The 24,674-nt window shown below is 45.6% G+C and overlaps 1 protein-coding gene across 1 annotated transcript in view; it reads right to left on the reverse strand.

Moving 5' to 3' along the window:
* lrp8 (low density lipoprotein receptor-related protein 8, apolipoprotein e receptor) overlaps window positions 1-17,756 on the reverse strand; it is a 40,747-nt gene extending 22,991 nt beyond the window's left edge. Inside the window, exons 1-3 of the mRNA XM_047026923.1 lie at window positions 17,626-17,756; window positions 16,943-17,065; window positions 546-668 (exon numbers count right to left, since the gene is read on the reverse strand). Of these exons, the coding sequence (XP_046882879.1) occupies window positions 546-668; window positions 16,943-17,065; window positions 17,626-17,692 (313 nt within the window). The 5' untranslated portion in view covers window positions 17,693-17,756. The remainder of the gene's footprint in view (window positions 1-545; window positions 669-16,942; window positions 17,066-17,625) is intronic.
* Between the last annotated feature and the right edge of the window lie 6,918 nt (window positions 17,757-24,674).

Raw genomic sequence — 24,674 nt, forward strand, 5'->3', positions numbered from 1 at the left:
TGCCTGCAGAGGGGCTGAAGGAGAGCCAGGCGCTCTTCCCTCTCTAAAAGCCTGGCAAGGTTGCAGTCAGGTTCCTCCCGGGGCGGCACGGTGAGGAGGAGACGAGTGGGCGAGCGGGGCCTGGCTGGAGGAGGGAGAGAGGCGTCTGAACCACTGCCTGAGTTGAGCGGCGGGGGAAATGACAAGCCGCGTTAGCTTCTCGAGCCAAATGAAATCGTGCTTCGCGCCGACGAGAGAGGCTTGGCTGCGTGTTCAGCTACTGTGTGAGACATCGCACAGTAATTAACCAGCAATAGCTTTTAAGTGCGAGGGCTTTGATCATCCAAAATGGCTACAGCGAGCGTCTCACGCACTCTTCAGAACTGTTGATTCTGACAGGACTAGAAAGCACCACAGGTAACATTACAGAGTGGATGAAGCATTCGTGTTTCGATGGAGTGCGGGAAAACACAAGCTCTAGGACCACCGGCAGAGAGCTAGCAGTTCCAGGTGGAGGTGAATAGGTTATGGACTGGCCGTGGCTAAGCAGTGGCAGCGTGACTTACTGCAGGTGGCATCTGCCTCGTCCGAACCGTCCGGGCACTCTGGTTCACCATCGCAGCGCCAGCGTCCGGGAACGCACTGGCCGTTCATGCAGGCAAACTCTGCTGGGGCGCATGTCTTCTTGGCTGCTCGCACACCCAATGAGATGATGGACAGACAGTGGAGAGGACAGGAAGAGAGGGAGGTAGCATATGGGGAAGAGAGAGATGTGGAGGGACGGCAAAATGCGGGACGGCGGGGAAAGGAAGAGGGCGAAATGGCCGACGAAGAGATGGAACATGAAAGGTGGTAGGGGGGGAAGGAGAGAGGGGAAGACAGGGGAGGGAAGAGAGGGAGAGAGCGGTTAACCTCCATTTCATCTCGCTTTCATAATTGGTGACATAATCCACTGTCATGCTCATTGCCAGGCTCCAGAGACATCATCAGGCACTTCATCATGCACATTAGATCTTCTGACCAGCCCTCTCCAGAGCACTCCACCTCCATCCCTGGCCAATCATTTCCTGCTTCCCACTCTTCTGATTCTTATTCAACGTGCATTCCGTCCTCCGTTCTGTCTACCTCTAATCCCTCCTGCAGCTCTTTCAGCCGGGCCGGGGAGATGAGAGGCGGCTGATTGCTGAACGCTGCATGTCTCGCTCGGTCACCTGTTTTTTCCTTCCCTCCCTCACCTGAAATCTCCAACTGACCACAGTCGGACAAAGGGAAAAGGTGGAACACGGGCAGGATTCAAATGGCAATGTGTGGTGATGTGAGGGGAACGATGTGTGGCCCAGCTCGAAGTTGTGAAGAGATACCGTGCGGAAGTCTGGCACTCACGTGCTCACAGACCAGCGGTAAAGCCCCGGGGTAGGGGCTGCACTGGGCAGACAGGTTGTGTTCAGAGGGCAGGGTTTTAGAACGGCAGCAGCAACATTAGAGGTCAGAGTCGTGCCATTTCCACAGGACATTACTTCAGCAGAACCAGCAGTACAATCCAATACATCACACTTTTAGAGTTGTTACATGTTAACCCTGGTGTAACTGTTTCAGAGGATGACCGAGGCTGTTAAATAGCTCACAGTTAAGCTAACGGCTCTCTGTGTTTGTTCGGAGAGATGAGAAGGTCACTCTGACATTTTGGCCACAATACTGTCACATGGTGTACATTTCGAGGGAGTCTGGTTAAAAACGGCTGAAATACTACAAACTTTCATCTGCCAAAATTACTTCAGCAGAATCAGAAGAAATGACTCTCAGCCTCTCTCTAATGGATATAGCCTAGATGTAATTGTGCTAGACTACCCTGCCAACCCAAGGTCAGTTCCTCTCTATTCATATCTCTACAAAAGGTTAACTTATCTTTCTGCCTCATCTAAGCGTAATTAATTAAGTATAATGCCTGGGACCGATATCTCTCTTAACATTCCAAGGGCTCCTTCCTAAAATGTGGCTGTCAAGATAAATATGATTTTCTTGGCTGTTTGAAATGTGAGGTTTCCTGAACTCTACTTAATAGCCATTTGTTTTCTCATTAGTACACAGCAAGGCGTGTTTCCTAAGAGTGAGGACAGATGATGACAACGCCTGAACACTGAGAACTGTGATTATTTGAACAAAGACCACCTTGTTGTAAGTCTCACAAACTCATTAGCGTTCACCGCCCTAACTTCTTTAAAAAGTTACACACAAATGTCACTTAACAAAGGAGACAAAGTAACTATTATACAAGGCTTTATACAAGGTTACGGTTATAGAGTTAGTATTGTATTGTAGAAGCACTATGATTGATTTGTATGCCGCTTTGGATAAAAGCATCTGCTAAATGTCAAATAAATACAATTGAAATGTAAAACGTAATAAACACATTTTCCTGAACAACATCAGAAAAAAAGACAACAATGAACCAATATTGTTCAAAAGATGAACTCAAACTGTATTCTCTGTAGTGAACATTCCCCCATCTGAACTCCAGGTTGTCTGTGGCTCCAGCAACGCCTTGTTATGTATCAGTTCAAGCCCAGGAGCCCAGCAGACCTGCTAGTTCATTTCAATGATTCTCTATGGGGGCCATGGTTCACTCAGTGATAATTACCAGAGCCAGCTTGGGCCATCTGTTTGGATTGACTTTCTCCTTTTTAATTAGGAGAGGTTTAAATGTTAGACCCATAGGATAGAAAATGGGAAGGATGGAGGGAAACAGAACGAGAGCAAAGGGTGATAGAATAGCTGCAAAAGCACACAGGGAATCAGGCGAGGATTAGGAATAAGGGAACAGAGAAAGAGAGAATGATAGATGTAATGACTGACTAACACAAGCGTCAACGATGTGGCTTGATCGAACGCAAATAGAAAGCGTGACATGGAATGGAAACAGCAATGTTCCCGTTGACGTGAGAGACGTGAAGTATAACAATGACAGTCCAAACCCTGACCAAAAAAAACTACCCACAATGCCCTGTCATCCAGGTACACAGCTGACTGACAGTGGCTCCGTTTGACTCCAACCCAAAGCCAGAGTGACACCCAGCAATGCCCTAGGAGGAGGACGTGCGTACGAGAGGGAAACGGAGAAGCAGAAATCAGGCTGTGTCTCTCACTTCAGCCAGGAATCCGTGGTCCAAAATGGAATGTGACACTTCAAGACAAGATGGAGGCCCCTGGCACAGCCCATCCAGCCATGCTGTAGTTCAAGAGGGAAGGAGGGAGGGAGGGAGAGAGGGAGGGAAAGAGCTCCTCGCTTCAGCGGACGCACCTGGGTCTACCTCTCCTGACTCTGGGGGCGGTGTCTATACATGTGTTGTACCCATAGCTCTGCTTTTCATACTACTCTAACCTACGCGTTTGTGGGTGTGTGTGTGTGTGTGTATGTGTGTGTGTGTCCATGTTCTTAATGTTTCTCTCAGGGGCAGTTGAGTGGGCTTGGTGATGTTGACGAGAGGGTACAAGTTTGATTCTTCATCATCAGTCACACACCCACCTCCACATTTTCCGCCAAGCTACTCGCATACAAACACACTATTATAAACCCGGTGTGCGGACGCCTTAAAGGAAAGTTGTTGTCTTGAAGGATATTAATGACAGCGTTTTCTGTCGAGGGCCATAGAAAGCTAATAGGTAATGCAGTGATAAGCACATTCTCTTGGGGATCAGAAGACAAATTGCCTCATTAGCAGAGAGTGAAGTTCGGAAGCACCGTCAGAGAAGGAAACATAATGTATCCTGTTGGCCTGCCCAGGAATGTAAATGACTGTCCCTAAAATGAATGGGTAGAACGGAAGAAAGTGGCATGCAGTTCACCAACTTAAAGAACTGGTTTCCACATAGGAATAGTAACATTTCAGGTGTTGTCCACTTGGCAATGGTGGTAGTTTGTTCACAATCTGTTTTCTGAAAACCAAATCATCCCCGTATTACAGATTGGCTGTTCTTTTTGGGGACTAAATCATCATCCTCTCCCGTCTCTCTCTCCACACGTGTGTCACTTGCTACTGATGTGTAAACAGATCAGTACATCTGTTGCGGTTTCTAAGTAAGCTACATTTTCATCATTATTCGATATTCACAATAATATCACCTATATTATTGCGATAATATCGCTAAGATTCGATGTATCAAATCTAGCCTTACTGTCAACCTAGCTGAAGAGCTCTGTTTAGTCCCAATGTCATTTTGTCTCCGTGGAGGATGCTGGATCCCAGATCAGATGACCTGAGAGGACAGGTGTGACCAGAGGACACCAGAGAGGAGCGAGTCCACTGCTCCAGCCTCTCTGACATTCAGGACAAGGCTTTGATTTATCAAGCTCCTTTCAAGCCTCACTGGGCTTTTTTTATTTATGGTCAACCTGCCCCCTCGGAAATACAGAGTCACCGAGGGCCACGGTCCGGCACAGACACACACACACACACACACACACACACACACACACACGTGTACACTCACACATTTAGTTCTGGTAGTTTGCACAGCTTCCGTTTCTCCTCTCTCTCCCTTCTGCCTTCCTTCCACAACACCCACTCCATGTGGCTGACCTTCTGGTGTGTTCTCTGCCGTATGAGAGGTTGTTTGGTCCACGGTGCTATTCTCATCCTACACACAGGCACACACTGCTTACGTCCATATATTAGACTAATATTAGCAAATGCTTTCCTAACTCATGTTCCGTGACAGGAATAACGGAGCTGGTGGAGCTGGTGAAGTATTATGAATGTAATGTTTGATACAACATTCATGTATATTAGGACAGTCTATATCCACATCAGGAAGAAACTGTATGAATAACTTAGAGAGGAAAATGCCTCAGTGAACACTGTTGGCTGGGATACAGGCCAAAAACAGTCACTCTGATGCAACCTCCATGTAATGTTATCCTATTTTCCTAAATATATTGCTGCCTATTGTAGCCCAATTGAAACCCCCAATATCAAATTATTCTAACAGAAAGATTTCTTTGAAATATGAGTACTGTCGTGAACTAACTCGTGACTTTACCAACGTTAACATGATGCTGACATTCTAAGAGCAGGACTGGATCCACTTATGTGAACATAATCCTGGTTCAGAACTGTACTGCATCCAATGCTGACATCATGACACTGCTTTAACAGCAGCCTCTGTAAACTAGTTCTCCTCCTGCACTCTGGTCTTGGACGATGGGCTGTTTGCAGAAATCCCGACCACAGCTGTTAGGAAATCCCTGGCCAGGGTCACATGATGCTCACTTTTTCCTCAGCCCAAGCTGGCGAACGCAGCCCAAATCCCCTTTTCATTATAGACAAGAAAAGAAATCATCCAAAATGCAACTAATCCTGCTGGGCTGGTGAGGTGCTCCATATCTCTGCTTCCAAAAAAGCCTAATTAGACAATTATTTGTCCCAAAAATTCCAATAAAGGCTAGAGCAACCATCTCCCAAACACTTCGCATGGCAGAACAATGACTCAGCTTTGGTTTATAAAAAAAGGGCATTTCAAAAGGTTAGTAAACAGTTCAACTTGTTTTTAATATATATCTAGTACTGTATCTATAACTGTGGACATTTTCATAATTTACAATGTGGTATCCTATCTCAAATTGGCCCAACAATGTTGCTGATGAACAAGCTAGTTTTCCCACCAAATAACCGATAGGAAACACGACACCAAAGTCACCTTGAGCTAAAAACAGGCCAAAGCTGCCATAGCTGTCTGCCACCTGGCCTCCAGCGAACATGGAACCGTTTCCCTGGTCCCTGCCAGAGCGGCTGACACCTTATCTCCAGAGCTCCCCACAACAACGGAGACGCGTTCAAATCCCCAGCCTGTCCAGGTAAACCCAAGGTTCCTCCCTCTGCTGGCCACATCCATTTGGTCATGAATGTCACACTCCGGATACCGGCACCTATCTTAGCAAGCCATTCTCTGAACGGGAGGCCAACGGCTTGGACCGAGTTTAGCCTTTCAGTAAACGGTGGAAGGTGATATTTTTGTTTGCTACACCCGGTGTATTTGGCCGTGAAGGTTGTTTGTGGTTGACGGGTTGCGTTGTTTTTTCCATAGGTCTGTTATCTTCATCCGGCTGATAACGGACAGATCAAGGGAGGGAAGAGAGAATGGATTGCAGGGCAGAGTCCAGAGGGAGGCTCAGTGTTGCAGGTCCTGGGGGACCGAATTAGCAGCATAAGTTTACAGTTGTTAACGTCCAAAACTTCGATCCAACAGCCAAGACCCACAGACACACACGCCCTTGTTTAAACCTATAAGCTTCGCTATCCAAGTGAAAAAAAAAGAAAAAAGCACAACATCACATCGGCCAAGTGAGCCTTTTATGTTGTGTACACAAGCGCTCTCTCTCTCTTTCTCTCCCGCTCCCCATTAGACACATCAATGTCGTCCCCCAAGAGAAATCTTCCGCTTCACACCGAGATCCTGCTTGATCACTACCTTTTGTTTCAGGAATAAACCTCTGTTCTCAGCCAAGCTGGAACAAGTATGACTCAGACCCTCGAATCCCTGTGTTCAGCTATCAGATGGGAAGGGCTTGGGGAGACTCCCGGCCCTCCGGCTCCTGCTGAACAGACGGCTCGGAGCTCATCAGAACACCAATGAGCTTCCTTGTCCTCGTCATCATCAAACTCATTAGGACGCGAGGGGCCGCCGCCACCCGCCACTCTGATCACCACGGAGACCCCATTCAAAGTCCGATCTGTAATCATCGAAATTATATCTCGACGGACTATTATATGAGGGGGGGGGGGGGGGGGGGGCGAGATTCATTGGAAACCTATAGGAAGTGCTTTAAGCTGTATGGCCATAAATAGAGTCTCCAGGAGTCTGAGGTGAGTGCTAGGGTAGTGTTTATCGGCTGGTCAGATGGCCATCTGACAGGAGCTATGGTCTATCAGATACTAGAGGCAGGAGCCATTCGTTATCAGGATATATGCAGCTCCCTAAGACCTTTCTGGTTTTCACTCAAGCTCTGGAAGACACAACGCAGCCTTAAACAGAGCACTGCCATCCCCAAAAGGCTCATTTAGTACAGAAGAGTACAGCATGGAAATGCCGTTTTTAATTCAACGTCAAGTCGTGTTTACATGTCATTGAGAGAGGTCTTGCGTTTAGCTGCATTAGGTGACATGCTTTCAGTTTGCCACTGAAACACAGCCGTTCTCAGCGGGGCTGCTGTCGCTACATTGGCCCCTCGACGCCAACGTCTCTACATTTGTCACAGTGGATTAAAGCGTCTGTCTGCGAGCTGAAGAGAAGAGCAGCAATGTAATAGGGAATAAGAGGTTAGCCTTTTGGAGCTGCTTTTACAGCCTCCCAGTGTCCTCCCACACAAGTGATCCTCGTCTGCGAGCAGGCAGGAGCAACCAGAGAGGGATGGAACACCGTCACATCCCTGGAACAAGGTTCGCTTGGCTTTTCACTTTGCTGCTCCGCTCGCAAATTAGAATAACACCGGTAGTGCCCACGGCCATATTTCCCGTTTCAGCAAATCTGCGCAAAATGCAGCATGATTAAGACGTTTAGTGGGCAAAAACCTGTGCGTTTCCTTGCCTTTGAATATACCTACAGAGTGTTAGCACAACACAGGAAGGGGGCACAGAGAGGGCGTGCCATATGGGCTGAGGCCTTAACGCAGCACCCGGGTTCGATTCTGGCTAAGGGCCATTTCTGCATACTCCCCTGTCTCTCCCTTACATGTTCCGTATATTTTCTAACTATCTCTGTCCAATAAAGATGAAAAAAGCTAAAACATTCCATTTCCTCATTGCTTTCCCTATTTCAAACACACACACACACACAGTGTCCTTGGTTGATAGAGGAAAGATTCTCTGTCTGATGATAGACTCTGTGAGCACATGCCCTTTATTGTGGACACACAGGGGAGTGGCTATGAAAAGATCAGCCATGCAGTCGATACAACTCACACTCACAGAGAGACAGAGATTACACAGCACAGGACTAAGACCTCCTCCACACAATACAATGACAACCCAGAAGCTTACCCTGACACCAAAATAAAACCTGAACTGTACATGAATCACCAAAATAGTCTATCCGGTGATTAGAAAAGCTTTACTCAATCTACTTACACTGAAAAGATACCCCAATAACAAGAATTGTAGGGTAGAGATGAAGAACTGAATCTGGTTGGTTTGAAATGTACAGTAAGGCATTCTAAATAACTGGACAGGTGAATCCTTCAGTACAACTTGAGAACCAAATGCCAGCTGGTCGGAAAGATCATTAAGGTGTGTTTGCATCTAGCTTCTTACTCCTGTCTGGTGGTAGAAACATGCTGTATGAAGGTTTTGGTATAGTTCGGTATCTCAGCAATTAGCATTACCTGTTCGCTGGCCCGATGCAGGTAAGTTGATAAGGTCCTCGAGCTCTAGTAGCCTTTTAGAAATGATTTGTATCCTAAAATACATACTAAACAGGGAATTAACCACACACCCCAAATTCAGCATTAGCCCAGTCCTTTATACTGTATACGAACAAAGGCTTTCTGGTGAAGTTGTGGGTGGGAGATGCAGGAGCCAACGCACGGTATCAGGGCTGTAAAACTGCACGCTGAATGCTACCAACAAGAGAACTATGAAAAAGATTGATGACTAATGCTTTCATAATTCTATGAGACCTTTAGGCTGCCTTCCTTAATGATGATTATTTTTGCCCAAACAGGTATAGGAAATGCCTGTTAGACTGTCTGTCCCTGATGAGGCATGGAGCTGAAACTGTGACAATTTAATTAACCATACACTATTATTGCGAGGAATAATTGAACGTTTATCCTTGCTGTGCAGTTCAATTCCACTCAGTCAGTCTACTTTTGCAACTGAAACTAGAATGGCCTTCTTCCTCAGACTGCAGACAGAGGATGACTGTCATGAGGGATAAGCTGGCAGACTTGAAGCACATACTCGATTTCAGTTATGAATAATTAAACTAACTTTCCCCACCATCAGTTGCACAATATAAACCTCTAACTCTGGTAACCTTTCTCTTGCAAAATGCATGACAGCATCCACATTTACAAAACACGATGCAGGTGTGTGTGTCTGTGTGTACACAGTATGTGTGGTTCCAGTCAAAGCCAGCTCGGTACAGTGCATAACAGGCTCTTTGATCAGTGCTTTGGTCATTTCCACAGCACAATTCCACGTGTGAGTTGAGGCGCTTTCATTAAAAGCAAATTGGTGTTACTGTACATCAGAGAGCTGGCCTTCCTGTTGACCTTGACCAGCACAGGAGGGACCTTATTTAAACGGTGTCATTGCCACACATTCAATTAGCCCTAGTTACAGTGCTGAGTTCGCAACACAAAGGTCTCTCCCCCAAACAGGGCAAGACTTGAAGACACCGTAACCACAAAAAATGACTGAATTCCAAGAGTCCGGTAGGTCTCTGGGGAACAGCTGCTTGAGAGTCGAGCCAGCTTTACTGACTGAGCCAGTGGAAATCTGAGGGGAACAGTAAGGAAAGTGTCCGAGGCGGGAGGGGCCGCGCCGCTACCAGGCCTGTCGGCAGCAACGAGCAGCAGCTTCAAACAGAAGCGGACGTGGACCAGCACAGGCTCGCGGCGTCTCAGATGTTCCCTGCGGTCGACCGTCAGCCAGGAGAGAGACAGCTGTTCCGACCGAGACAGACACCTCCCTTAAAGATGCTCTGTGCATCTTTGGTGCCAAGTGACCGTGCGCAGCTCTACAGAGCATCCCGGGTGAGTCTCAGTTTGTCAAGCTCACTTCCAGACACGGCAAGGACTAAAGCTAACGCACATACAGGGGTTAGGACTGGCTCAGTACTCTAACGCCTGTGAGAATAGTGTGATCTCCTGGTCTCTGCTGCCCCACTTTGCACACCGGCCCGTTGGGAGGTTCCTGGTCAGCTCCAACGGGTCGACAACATTGCAACCCCCCCCCCCCCCCAAAAAAGAAAAACACAGCAAAACAACGACTCTAAAATCAATGACACTGCAGCAGTCCTAGCTGGACTCCACCCATACCACCCCACCCCCAACCACCAACTAGCTCCAGCAGATCTACCTCTCTCTTAGCCTGCTCCACCTCCTCCCTCCCTATTTCCCCCATAGGGTCTCTCCCCTCTCCTCCTTCTCCTGTAATCAGTGTCAGCAGTGAGCCGCACAATCCCGTACTTGTCCACATCCATTCTGCAAAAGAGTCTTGAAGGAACTGCAATCGATCGGACCGGCCCACACTTGCGAGGCCTGTGCGTGTGTGTCTGGTGTGTCTGTATGTGTGTTTGTGTGTCTGTGTGTGTGTGTTCGCATGTGAGCACAGTAGCCAGTGGATCTGTGTTCAAAAACATTGCACTCCAGGCTGGACTCTGCTGAGTTCTTATCACAGCACCCCCCGCATCCGCCCGCCCCCCACCCAAGGGTAAACAGAGGTCAGACTCAGACATAACTTAGCGGGAGAGAGAGACCATCTGCCTGGAAAGTTAGACCCCAGACCCTGCTGCTGCTGCTGCTGCTGCTGACAGATCCTCCAGGCCAGGCCTAACCTTTACCTTGGGGCTGACAGATCCTCCAGGCCAGGCCTAACCTTTACCTCGGGGCTGACAGATCCTCCAGGCCAGGCCTAACCTTTACCTTGGGGCTGACAGATCCTCCAGGCCAGGCCTAACCTTTACCTCGGGGCTGCTTTTCCTAGGAAGTGCTTCAATCAGCGACCTCAACATGTGAGGATGATAGCCAACTGTGTTGGAGCGATGGCTTGCACCGTCAGTAGCTCTCAGATGTCACTGTCTAAGTAGTCACAGTCCTCTGTGTCACAGTCCCACGCAGCCAGTTACAACAGCAGGACCATATTCACGGCTGGACAGACTCTCTGGTCACCTCACATAGGAACACATTCGTAGCTCTTCAGTCGCGGGACAGGCGTTTTTTTTACGACGCCTCAGGAAAGCTGATGGGAGACGTGTGGGCGGAGCGAGGGATTTCACAGCGTCGCGGCCAGAGTTCCTTCGCCACCTGCGTGGGAGTCGCTGGCTCTGCAGACCATGTAAAGCTGCCTGCTATTGTGACTGGAGGCTTGCAACCAGCCTAATGCGGTGTGTATTTAAAAGCCACTTTGCTGTATAATTAGTGGTGTTTTGTTCGTACTACTATATAAGAGTGACATATATGTATTTTCAATGGGGTGTGTGGACCTATTGGTGAATCACAGTAGTTCAGCAATTGAAGACCACCACTGCCAATTTGCTCGTGGTTGGAGCTACTCCATGTATACTCACTTCTTCATTAGAAGATAGAAGACATGATAGCCAACATTTGCATACGACTCCTCTCTACAGTGAAATACACAAAGAAATCCCTGGCTTCGCTCTAGATTAACAAGAACGTTGGTGAGTAAAAAAAAAAAAAAAAAAAACAGTCATGTCTGCAGAGCACCAAAAAAGTGAGTCACTGGCACAGCAGAGCAGAGTACTTGGTATGTGGGTAAACATCCCCCCCATGCAGCCCTAATATGACATCCATTCATCCTGACAGGAACTGTCTGCCCCAGCTTCAGTGGCTGCTGGGCAGGGGCTCACCGAGTAGGCAGCCTCTCGCTCCAGCACAAGCACGTTCAACACGCGTCGCATCGATTACAAGGTACCTTTGGCTCGTTTCATCCAAAAGACCTGTGCTGTGAAGAACGACTCTGGTACCTTTAGTGTACCGCCACACGCCAAACCCATCTTTCCATAAACACGTTTGCTCTGAGTGCGCATATTTTGAATGGAGATGACGGAGAAGTGACAAAGAGCACACATGATCACAGACACGCCGACAGAACCACAAAACATCAACAGCTAAACTAAACCCGCCCCCTGCACAGTCACATAGTCCCTGACGGTATGATACTGGTATAATGGGGTCTCCACAGTCGGTCAAGACCGACTTTAAGTCCACATTCTCTGTTCTCAACATGTCGTTTTGGGAAGTGTTTCCAGTGTCCCGCTGTGCCTTTTCCGGGGATCAATCCGAGCCGCACTCATGGATATGGTACCAATCAAACAAAATGTCCAATTTGGCTTACAGCTAAACGGACAACTGGGGTGGGGCTTCTGACACATAAGTGTGCTCCACCAACCTGGCGAGATCGAAGTGTGATTGAGGTTTTCACAAATGAACAGAATTAGTTTACACCGCACAGTGGCATGAATAATGATGTAAACCCGCTGGCCTGTTTTGTTTCGGCTATTACAATCGATCCGGCGTCGCATTGGGAGCAACGAGAACATCATCAAGCTGCTACGGAGCAGAGGAGAAGAGACCAGGGGGATGGCGGATGTGATTCACCCCCAAGGAGAAATATTTCATTAGTGTCGATTGTGAGTTTGGAGTGCAATGACATTCAAGGGTACATCAACAACAACAACAAAAAACCTAATGAGTCAAACAAATGTACTCTCCCAAACCGAGGGGTGGAACAGCAGAAAAGGGCACCAAGTGAGGCTCATGTGGATGCAGCTGCTGAGGGGGTCGGGGGGTTCGGGGGGGGGAGGGGAGATGCAGGCCGCCCCTATTAATCCCTCCTCTCTCCGTGAGCATTCAGTAATCTTCCGGCAGCGTCACGCTCTAATCTGAGATAATAGCTGGATTGGACCAGTGCTATTCTTAATGATCACATTAGAGAGATGGGCTCTGGGAACCAGACAGAGCACAGGGCCAACAGGGCCCAGGGAGGGCCTATTGACACTCACTATGTTCTACACAGGTATGGCTGACTGACCAGGATTGGCAGATCAAAGCTCTCCTGGGCTGGGTCCCTCCTCGGGCCTTTCCTGGCTGTCAAAAGAAAGCCTTCTGATCTGGGTGCAGAAAAAGGTAGTTGTGGCTCTGTGGGTTGAGAGTAGTTCAATCACGCGACGTGTTTTCTCTACGACTGGCTGACGGAAACTCGCTGTTGAGGACAGAAGGTCTTACTGATGTTTCAGAATCCTTTGAATATTGTCAAATGAACGATACGTCATTCCACAGAAAGATAATCCTGTCCACATGGAGAAAAACACTAGAGAGCTTATGAAAGGAGGCTGTCAAGAACACAAACAAGCTACCAAGCCTCCCCCCGCTCCACCGAGGTCTCTATCTCTGTCAGGATCTCACTGTTCTTTTCCACTTCACATCCTCCGATTTGCTTGAATCACTTTCTCGTCTTTAACCGTCTCTGCCTTTCTGTCGTGCACTTTCGAAAATCCCTCTCTTTGTCTGCCCTGTCAACTCTCTCCTAACTGTCTGCTACGCCTCTGTAATAGACATGTGTCAGTGTTGTGGTGCAGGTTTGACTGAGACAGGGAGGCCCAGGCATCCAGTGGATTGGGTTGCAGAGGGACTACATCGGGGTGACTAGGCCTACCTCTCTGTGACTACCACGCTAGTGTGTGGATGGCAGCACACCAGAGAGTGTTTCACATCAGACTGGAGGATGAAAACCTCCCACTGGTTCTTCCCAGCATCCCCATGGTCCCTGCCAGCAACAGGACTAAACGTTTGTTGTACATTACAGACTTGGGGACAGACACAGCAAGCAAACACTCCAAGATGGCTCTCACAGTCCTTTAGGGCTACAAGGCAGTGGAAAGCTTGAATATAGAGGGGAGGAGAGAGAGGGGGGAAGTGGGGGTGGCGGAGAGAGGGAAGTATTGAAGAGGTGGGAATGTCTCCAATACTCCTCTGCTCACAAGAGCAACATTTTCCAAAATGAAAGGAATTTCACGGTGACTACACTCGCAGGAGGTTTGTGTCTGCACAAAGAGGAGCTCTTTTTAGACATAATTAGAAAAGAGCACCGTCGATTCTGAATGAGTTCTCAAACAGTAGGGACTCTGGTTCTTCCCGGTTGTTAATTATGCAAAGGGTTTGGAACATAAAACAATGTTGAGCCAGCTAAGCAAAAAGACTAATGACACCAGCTTTTCTGTGTGTGGAACTTCCCTCATAATACCATATTAAACAGAAAAACAGCACTACCATCAGACCGGCAACTACAATCTCAAGGTTACCAACACTGACCATCTCAAACCAAGCTGTCTAACAGCATCCAGGGAGGGAAGAAAAACATCTTGGAAGGTTCTCCGTGTCAGCCGTCAGAGGTTGTGCTGCAAACCCAGATCGATATCTATTTTGCTCTTCGCCAGAGAACCAAGAGCAGCCCTGCTGTAAAGCCGGACTACAACTAAAGGTGCTGATGATCCCCAGCTGCCAATCATCCAATCAGACACAAGGCAACCTGAATTCTAGACGAATAAGATGATGGTCTTCTGAGCCAATCATCCAATCAGACAGAACGCAACCTGAATTCTAGACAAATAAGATGATGGTCTTCTGATATTGAGCAGGAGAATTGGAGAGGATGGTGGACCTTCTGACACAGCAGAAGAAGACGGAACAGCCAATCAGAGGCCGGGGATGAATTAATAAGACGACAGTAAGGTGGAAATAATGGATCTACAGTTTTTGCTGGAGAATCACGATTCTCATCATCATCATCACCTCCAACTGCTCAGGGACAAAACCACAAAGTCCTTTGCCTTGATACAGACCATTTTAGCAACTCACTATTGCGGGTTTTTATCAAAACAAATCTAATTTTCAATGTTTGTTAAACAAATGTTATTTAGGCAGACATTTTCCTCTGCATGATGACATCCAAGCAAAGAAGAAAGGAGCAGGGGAGCAGTAGAGGAGTGTAGATGTCGCCATAACCAGGGAAAGGGGGGATTACGCCACAACACCATGTCAGTGCAGACACAAATCTGACTTCCGAAGGCTAGGGAGAATTCCTTTGTACCGACACTGTGTCGACATTGCTGTCAAGTTGAGAGAGATGAGAGGGGGTGCTTCTGCATCTAGAATACCTAGTTAGACGTGGAACAGCTTACATAACCAGGAGGATAAGACAACAGTATACTGTTCTGAATATCAACTATATTGAAGCATCTTTCAACATCATATGGAGATTTAAGTATTAAGAGCAAAGTGTGTGTGTGTGTGTGTGTGTGTGTGTGTGTGTGTGTGTGCCCATGTTGTGAGCGAGCTTTTGTGCCCATGTGAGTTTGTGTGTAATTATGCATGTAGAAGCGTGTGTGTGTGTGTCCAGGGGTGTCTGAGTGGACATTCAGTGGGGAATTTGGGGTTGGGATGCTGCATGGGGGGTGGGGGGAGAGCTGAGATGCTTTGGGGCGGACTGATGGGGGAAGGGGCCACGAGAGGGAGGAGGGTGTGGGCTGGAGAGGGGCTTGGGGGATGGTCCGGATATGGAATGAGCACCAAGGCACCAACACGTGTAGAGCACACAGTGTAGTTCAAGCCCAGATGAAACAACAAACAAACCAAATGAAAACATACGACCCCCCCCTCATTTGAATCCTATTACAGTGACTCACTAGTCATATGGATGGACTTGTATTGTGTTGTGACTGACTGAGGCATAGTGGCTGTGACTCAGTGGGAAAGACTCACTCCCCCACTGGCTACTGCTTTGGTCCAATCACACCACGCCACTGGGTTTGCATGGTTTGTGTGCAGGCTTTTCCGTATGAGTCTCAACAATAAACATACACCTCCCTGTTCATTCTACTCATCCGCTCCCTGGTTCTTCCCTTCAGAAGACACGATTCAAGTATGACCCCCATACCGTCCTCCACATCCACCTACAGCAGATATGCATTCTATAAATCCAGGGCAGATCTCTATGAAATCTTTCTTGTCAAACAGCCAAAAGCTTTAGTTGTGTCAAAGGAGTTCTTGCTCACCGTCAGTGGGTCAACTAGGAGAGGATGCTGGCCGGACGCAATCTGCCTGCCAGTGAGGCAATCTCCCTTATCTGCCTGCTTGCACAGATATGGAACACACTGACAATGGTTGAGACTGCAAACTAATGGAATGAGATGCAATGTTTCAGGACGGTGTAATCCGCTGGGCCAGGCATCTCCTGCTAAAAGCCTTTCAGCGGGAACGTTTTCACTCACAGAGAATTACAAAGCTGGTGTCTAATGTCCCATATACTTCACTTGTTGTGCGACATCAAGTGAAATACAACCGGTGGCACAGTGAATATCCTTCAGAATCAGGGGTGTGGCAACACATGAATGTTTTAGGGAGAGGGATGGTCCAAGTGACCCGTTTTCATTTGGGGGCCTGAGGACATGTCCTGCTGGTCTCTGAGACTGGGACCTCCAGAGGCCCCAACACAAGCATCACAACAGAGAGAGACTGAAAGTGAGAGCTGGAGAGAAAGAGAGAGAGGGAGAGAGAGACACACACAGTGTTAAGACAGACAGAGAGATACTAGAATTCCCTAAATTAACCCAGAGACAAAAGAACATGCCATGGCAAAAGTACAAAGCATTTTCTTTCCCCAGTTCTGGCACAATTGTTTCATTTGTTTTTGTGTGCACTCAAATATAGGCCACTGGCTCACAGAGAGAAGGGGGAATTTGAATTATTTCTGACAGGATGCTCTGACAGAATCCTTGCTACCTGGTATAGCTCCCTACATAGGTATAAATACAATACTATCCATCTGTCAAAGCAACATACTGTGTTGGTGGGAGGATGTGCTGTCCAATCAACTTTCATGCAGTGCCACAAATTACCCTGGGGCCCCAGACCCAGAAATAGTATAAGAGCCCAAAGTGAATGGCCTGGAACTAGCGACAGCAGCAACTACATCACCCGCACGCTCTCTGAGCCTGAAGCATCCAATCTCAGGTGTGAGGTTGCACCTGTTCTCTCCTGGTTCACTCACTGCTTTGCTCAAATTAAAGTGATGTAGAAAGTGCCATCCTTTTTCAAATTAAAATACAAGATCACCTGGGGCAGGCACATAAAAGTACATTCTGACGTCCTTCGGTGAAAGGCCGTATTGGACAACTGTTGAGTTGAAATATATCAGTTTGGGGTTATTTGTTCTTTCATTTAACTTACCGCAGTTTTCTTCGTCACTATTGTCTGAACAGTCATCGTCATCGTCACACCTCCAAATTGTGGGTATACACCTTTTGTTGTTACACTGAAACTGTCCATCCTCACATTCCGTCTCTGTAGTTCCTAAAAGTGGATCAAAACAGTCGATGAGCACCCGAGTGACACCCCGCGCTCCTGCAACTGTCATTTGAAAATGACTGCCTAATTGATATGCAACATTATTCATCGTTATCAGCGGCACTTGGCCATTGTTTAGTGAAAACTATGGGCTGGAGGGATAAGAAAGCAACGAACCATATTAAGTCTTCTGCAATTGATCGTTTTGAATGCTGGCACCTATCGTCTATATTTTTTACATTGAGACAAAGGTGAAATTTATATCGGTTGTTCTATATGCACGTTACAGAATGCTGTCTCGGAGCCAATGAGCACATGCGAAGTACGCGCACGTTTTTCATCAATTTCTTCAGAAAATATAGAATACATAGCAAAAATAACATTGCGGCGACTTGGATATCACATGCTATATTTATGAAGTTTTTGTTCAATGAGTGTTCTTCTCCCACACATCGGTTTCACATAAACGCCTCCAGTTATCAAATGGTGCCTGCGTATCCCACAGAGCCTGAAACGTATATTATCATACAATGAATATAATTTTGGATATTGAAAATATAACCAACCTTTTGAGGAATGGAGTTTCAGGACTAATAAATGAAAGAGTAGGATTTTCCTTATATCCGTCCACATTTCTGAAGGAGGTGATGGAGCTCATCCACAAACAAAGCCTATCTGGAATCCGTTCCTCTAGCGATGTGACGGTGGTACTTCACCGACAGGGACCCCCCCCCTTGCCTACTAGCAACTTGTATCGGTGATGACGGCGTAGGGCGGTGATTACGCTAAATTTGTGGAATAGTAGAATAAATAAATAAAACTATGTAACGTGCTTGATTATTTCTTGGTGCCGCAAATGAAGAAGTTGAATGGCGAAGTGTAAGCGCATGTGTTCGTTGTGTGATGGGGGGAGAGAGAGAGAGACTGTGCGTGAAAGAGAGGGTTGGGGGCGAATGTCACTCACACAACCCATTGGATGCTGAATCAGTTTGTTCCTTTGAGAGAAGTGGTTTGGCAATTGAAAGTTAAATGAGGTTACAGGGTCAAACTGTATAGGCCTACCAGTGATAATGCATAGACCTGTTCACATGGGTAGCATATTTAGGGACTCGATACAATGACATTAGATTTAGATTCTGTTTAACCACTATCACACAATCATACAAATTGCACATACTGTTTGTAAGTGGCAATGAATACATATGGATTGATTGAAATATCAAAAAACACATTCAGCTAGTATTGTTGTGCCAAATGTTGAATTGGCATCACACATCAAAACAACATGGATTTGTTGATCTACAGAGAGGATTATTCGTTCGAAGAAACATTTCAGACTACATGGTTTCGGTTTAAGAATTTGTAATCCACCTGGTGGTAAGAGTTTACATTGCACTTGCCTAGCACAGGAGTTGACAATAAAATAAACACAATTGTTCAATGTAACAAAACAAAAGAAAGTCAGTATAAACCTTGCGATACAAGTGGCAAGAAATGTGATTTTGGGGTCAGTTGAGTCGCTGGCAGGAATGTCCACTTGGACGTTGGGTACAAAGTACACAGTTGGCTGTTTGGGCTGGGACTCCCCTCTACGCTGCCATGCTGTTTCTCTTTAACAACCCATTGTTAATAGGCTATGCACCAAACAATTATACAAAGTAATACTTCTTGTCTATATGCAAATTGTAAGTGGAACTGGAGGCTCCAGCATCCCTATGGCTGCGAGGAAATGACACTCATGAGCTGCTTGGTCTTGCCTAACACAATGTGCTTACAGGACTGTGAAGAGAAGAGTTCAACAATGGTCTTTACAATACGCCTTACAGCGCCCTGTGCCAAAATGAACGATGCTGTCAGTCAAATCTAGGCCACGACCACTGGTGACAGCATAATCAGTCATTTTAATGGAGATAAGCTGAAGCAGAACTGCACCCCCCCCCCCCCCTCTGCACACACACATCCTTAGCCAATCAAGGCAAGGCAATGAGAAGGTAGCATGTAGGCCTTTATACTGTACACAAGGCCCTGTTGTTACTGGTGGTGGACTGGGAAGGACTATTACTATTGTAGTTGGCTAACAAATATTGCATTTGTCGGTTAGCATGTTTTCATCCTTTCAAGGGCTTTAGGAAACTTGGTTGTGTCAAGGTAATATAGACGTCGTCTGGAATTCTCTGGGACCAGCTGCCATTACATAATCATACCCTTTCATGGTTACTCAAAATGGGAATCTATAAGCATAACCTTAAGTCCACAGAACACCAGACACAGTATCTCTCAGCTCTGGCTCCCGATCAGCCGGGAGTACCACGGTGAGCGGGTTAGGGAATCGGGCTAGTAATCTGAAGGTTGCCAGTTCGATTCCCGGCCATGCCAAATGACGTGTCCTTGGGCAAGTCACTTCACCCTACTTGCCTCGGGGGGAATGTCCCTGTACTTACTGTAAGTCGCTCTGGATAAGAGCGTCTGCTAAATGACTGGTTCACAACAACTGGCGAATGTTTGAGTTTTTATTACAAACACTTCAACCATATGTAATCTTCATTAGGAAGTGAAAGAAAAAACAGACAAACAAGGGGTTACTGATAGTCAAGAAAAACATGACAGATCCCTAGGCTACGTCATGTTACGCTACGTTAAAATAGAAGACAACAGCGTCAAGTGTAACACTTTTGAATATTGTGTCTTTTGATAAATATTTCTGTACTGAGAAACTGATGACAGCCAATGGTTGTGGGTGTGATGTTGAAGGGAGGAACAATTAGTTTACTGAAATCCCTTCACAGTTTTAGTGGGGAAAATTATCTGGATCAAATTTTGATCCCATCTGTACAAGATAACACAGACTAAATTGAGTTTTCAGCCTATTTTCTGAGGAGAGTGAATCATGACTAAATGAAAATGCATTCGGCACACAGAGGATTAGACAGGAGGCAAAACACATCAGAGTGTGTGTGTGTGTGTGTGTGTGTGTGCGTGTGTGTGTGTGTGTGTGTGTGTGTGTGTGTGTGTGAAAGACAGAGAGAAAGATATGTATATATATATATATATATATATATGACAGCAATGAAGAACTCATTGAAATCATAGCTAAATTGACAAGAAAGACTTAGAAGAAAAATAGAAGTGCAGAGTTTGATTTGTCTATAAGTGTGTGATCCCTTTCTTGGCACATTAAGGCTGAGGTGAGGTAGTGGACGGGGTAATCCTCTGTATGAATTCAACAATATGTGTGTGAAACAAGTCCCTCGTTAAAAGGACACCTCTCAAGACAGTGTTCCGTGTTTGAAAAGACTGGGGCGCATGGCTGGCCGGGGATGCTGTCTATGACACAGCCTGTCACTGTTGGGTAGCAATTAGTAACACTGTAACACTGTACCTGTCACACATTCACCAGTACATGTGCCATTCTGTATGGGAAAACCTACAATAAGCATCTTCCAACCCATGGATAGCATCATTATTTTACAATCCTGCCTGCTGATTAGGTGAGATATATAGCACTTCTCATCTGCACCAGACCATTATTATTCATAAACAGTAAATATGTCTTTGCTGATTGTGTTCTTTAGGGGGACACAATGTAAAGTGATTTAATTTGTAACTTGTATAACTGCATGCTCTTATGGGTCTTCCCTTTTGGCACTTGTTTAGTTTTTTCACAATGTATGCTTCATGTATTGGCTGCTTGTAATGTTTGGGACTACCTCTTTGTTATGATCAGTGACCTATGCTCTTTTGTAAAGCTCTCTCTTGGAAGTAATGTAAAGTATGCATCTGACATTCAAGACTAGAATTCCATTTTGAAGTGGAAACCTTGATATTGCCTGATGCTGTTCCTACAGTCTGTGGAGCACTAGGCAGCCAACTACATCTGAATGACAGTCATAATTCCCTATATCCAAGGCTACACAGCCACGCACTCACAGATGGAGGGCCTTGGCAGGTGGATAACAGGGCACCACTTGGTTAGTTTTTCTCTGAATATAGGCTATTGTTAATGATAGACATTAGAAATCAGGGTTTTATCAACATGCAAAGTGTTTAACATTTTCATGTTAAATATTAAACAAGGATTAGTATAGCCTCAAGTATTTACTAAGGCAGCAATGAATAGCAACCAGTGTTATTTTATTATTATTCTAATATGAGTAACCTTGCACCCAATTCTTGACAAACTTCCACGGTATGAGCATGGTTTCACACCAAAAAACAACAAGAAGGAAAGCTCTAGCCGGATTGCTGGAACAAGTGTCTAGGAACAATGTCTGTGATGCTCAAGTTTATAGGGGACAACTCTTAAAATCTTACCTATTGTACCTTTAATCAAATGAATATATATAGCCAATACAACCACAACAAGCCACCTTAAGTGACAACAGACACGTCAAGGTACTCTATCGTTCTGGTGTGGCACGAAGAAAATGAAAACGTGTTCATGTCTGTATTTGATGCTCGTGGGAATATTGTTTGTCAACTTTTCCCACGCCAAAATGTAACAAATTCTCTTATCACGTGTCCTCCTCGTGCTCTTTTAAAGATTATCGTCTGCACTATGATTGACAATGCCTTGCCTTCAGTGTTTCAACACCTGGTTGTAGCTAACACATCTGGGTTAGTGATTTGGGCAACGTACAACGACTGATGATAATCTAACTTTTATTAATACGTATCCTGCAATCATGGCAAATGTTTCCAACGCAAATTCGTCAAAAGGCCTTCCTCCGAAAAGAACGCGGAATCCGAAGTGCGCCAGATGCAGAAATCACGAATTCATCGTTTCACTGAAGGGACACGTGGGAAGGTGTCCTTTTACTCGGTGTATTTGCTGGAAATGTGCCCTTATAACTGAAAGAACAAAAATAATGGCTAAACAGCGGCGAATCAAGAAAAACCAACCTCTAACTGAGGATTCAGCAGAGAACGAGGCTTTGGAAAGGCCCAGTTTTGTCAACATTAGTGGGACAGTTGATGGAGCGTTAGGCCAAAAGGCAACAGCTAACGCATGTGTGTCACCAGATGGCAGAAACCTTGTGGAAACTGTCGTCAAGATTCCGCCGTGTAGGTTTGAAGAAGCAGTAGATAAAACCTATGCTGAGCTGGAAGTTCCTACACATGACATATCTGCCACAGAAGAACCATGGACCATTCGCGAGCCGCCCCAAAGAAAGCTACCCCATGGAGGAGCTGATCATAGCGCGGTGGACTGCAGGGATGGCGATGGGCGAGATAGCTATAATGCTCATATGCCTTGGAGTGGGTCCCAGCACGACGCGCCTTTCATGATAGGTGAGTGGATCGGTAACCATTCCTCAACAGTTTGGCTAACATTCTGCTTTAGGGTTAAGAAGCTGAAAGCAATGTTGTTGCAGCCATTCCAGTTACGTATGTGTAAGGTTGAGTGTCATTCCCATTTGTAGCAATTTCGCTTGAGAGCTAATGCTTTTGCTTGATTCCACTGCTGCGTCCCATTTTACCCCATTGCCATATGTCATTGTCGATGTAGCTCAGAGGGATATCTTCAGCGGTGAAATGATGGCATTGCCGATGCCATTGAGGTTCTACTCGCGCATCAACACCGGCTATGCTGCATGCCCGGCTATCTTGGTGAATATGCCGCCTCCACCGCCACAAGGGATTTTCAAGAGCGGTCATGGACAAATGGTGTTCCAACACTTCCCTCGTGCACCAGGAACCATTCATTACCATCCAGAACCTACACCAACCACTGGGAATACTTTGTCTGTAAGTGTCATAAACAGACAATGTAATTTGCATGAGCCGTTTGGCCCACTCCATTAATCATTTTGATGAGTCTTTGTACATTATGTTTATGTATTGGTTTTATTTCAGGAATACACAGTACCCTTCTTTTCCCCCTCTCCCCCCACCACCCGCTTAGAGGGCATCCATGAAGAGCTGTCCCCAAGGATGAATCCCCAGCCTGGTCCATCGGGGGGCAGGGATCATGGAGCAGGTAGGCCTCCGGTTGTGTCTACACACCCTCATCATTGCATCACAGGACAACAGTCACCTCATTCACTTCCTCTGTATTTGTAGGCTTGTACGGTACTGTCCACAGATATCCACTGATTGAGGATACCTTAGTTGATTCCAATATAGTTTTATTTGCATGTTGTTATTGACAGTTATGTTTTTCCTCCCATTCCAGATAGACTTGCCTTCGGGAGTCAAGGTTCACAGGGGAATTCTGTGGAAGATTACTCATCTCAAGAGAACATATGAAGACAATTTTTCAAGTTTTGGAGTCAGTGCCCTTATGTCCCCTTACCAGCATTATTGTAACAATGTAATTATTAAATTCAACTTAAAACTCACATTTCATTTATCACTTTGGAGACTGCCTTGTAGATCTAGCTACTGGGTTACAATTCATACTCAAACAGAATAAGAACCATTGGTTTAATGGACTCAATTATTCAACAATTTCCAAATTATTTAACAATTTTCAAAATCCAAATGATATCTTATCAAAAGAAAATTAAGCTATTGCTTTACAGTCCTGTAATTAAATCCAGAGTAAACTTGAAACATATGATTGATGCAGGCCTATAGCCTCCAGTAGGTCACAGAGGGTGGGGGGTCTGGTGGTTTGTTTGTTTGCTTATAACTACCCAACCCCCTCCATATTTCATGCTTTACATGTGAGTTCTATTTTGTATTCCCTCATCCATGCAGGGTACAAGTTTGTCCTGGCTAAGTTACTTTACTGTTGTTTATTACGGTTCAGTGGTGTGATCTGTTCTAGGTCTGTTTGAAAATTAAACTTTCATAGGAAAATATGCTGTTTAGTCTTGTGGATGAATTTTATATATAATGTCTCTTTTCATACGAGTAAAAGTATTCCTTGTTTCTATGTATTCACAATGCTGAAGTGGGTTAAGGTTGGCTGACTGAACAGGAGATTGTTCAATATTTAATCATTTTTATTATTAGATTATATTTTACATAGATTCCATAAATGTTCTTGCATCAGGTTAGATTTACTTCAAAATGGTCTTAGTGTAAATATCATTTTGTTCTTGTATACAAGTGTTTTAGAAAGACTTTTATTCAGAACATAAGTTTTAAATTGAATGTTTTATGTGAAAAATAAGCATATTAATTATATTAGGTCACACCTAGACAGAGAAGCATTACATTACACACCTGATTTAGAGGATTTTCAGGGAGATGTTGTTGACAGCCACATTCATCAAACACATTAAATATAGCAGGTGGGCGGATAAACCAATTACAACACTTATCAGTTCCTTTTAAATCAATATTATTGTTAAGTTATCTTGAAAATATATCTTAAAATGTCCACCCGTATGCAACCTCTAGTGTTGCTTTCTTCACCATGTTATTTGTGTACGATATATAAAACAAAATGATAGAAATTAGCAAACGAGGTCTTCTTTTAAAATGTGTGGTATTTGGCGCTATCTAGTGGCACCGCATGGCCATCATTTGGAGACATAATTTCACCAGCCGGGGACATTAGTTGCTACGGTTTTGGTTTGGCTTAATGTATTCTAGGCACCAAACCAAAACACATTCTGCAAAACATAATTCAAGCTCCAAGTGTTTGTGGAAAAAGGCAAGCAATACA

The sequence above is a fragment of the Hypomesus transpacificus genome, chromosome 10, assembly GCF_021917145.1.
Source record: "Hypomesus transpacificus isolate Combined female chromosome 10, fHypTra1, whole genome shotgun sequence".
NCBI classification, from domain to species: Eukaryota; Metazoa; Chordata; class Actinopteri; order Osmeriformes; family Osmeridae; genus Hypomesus; species Hypomesus transpacificus.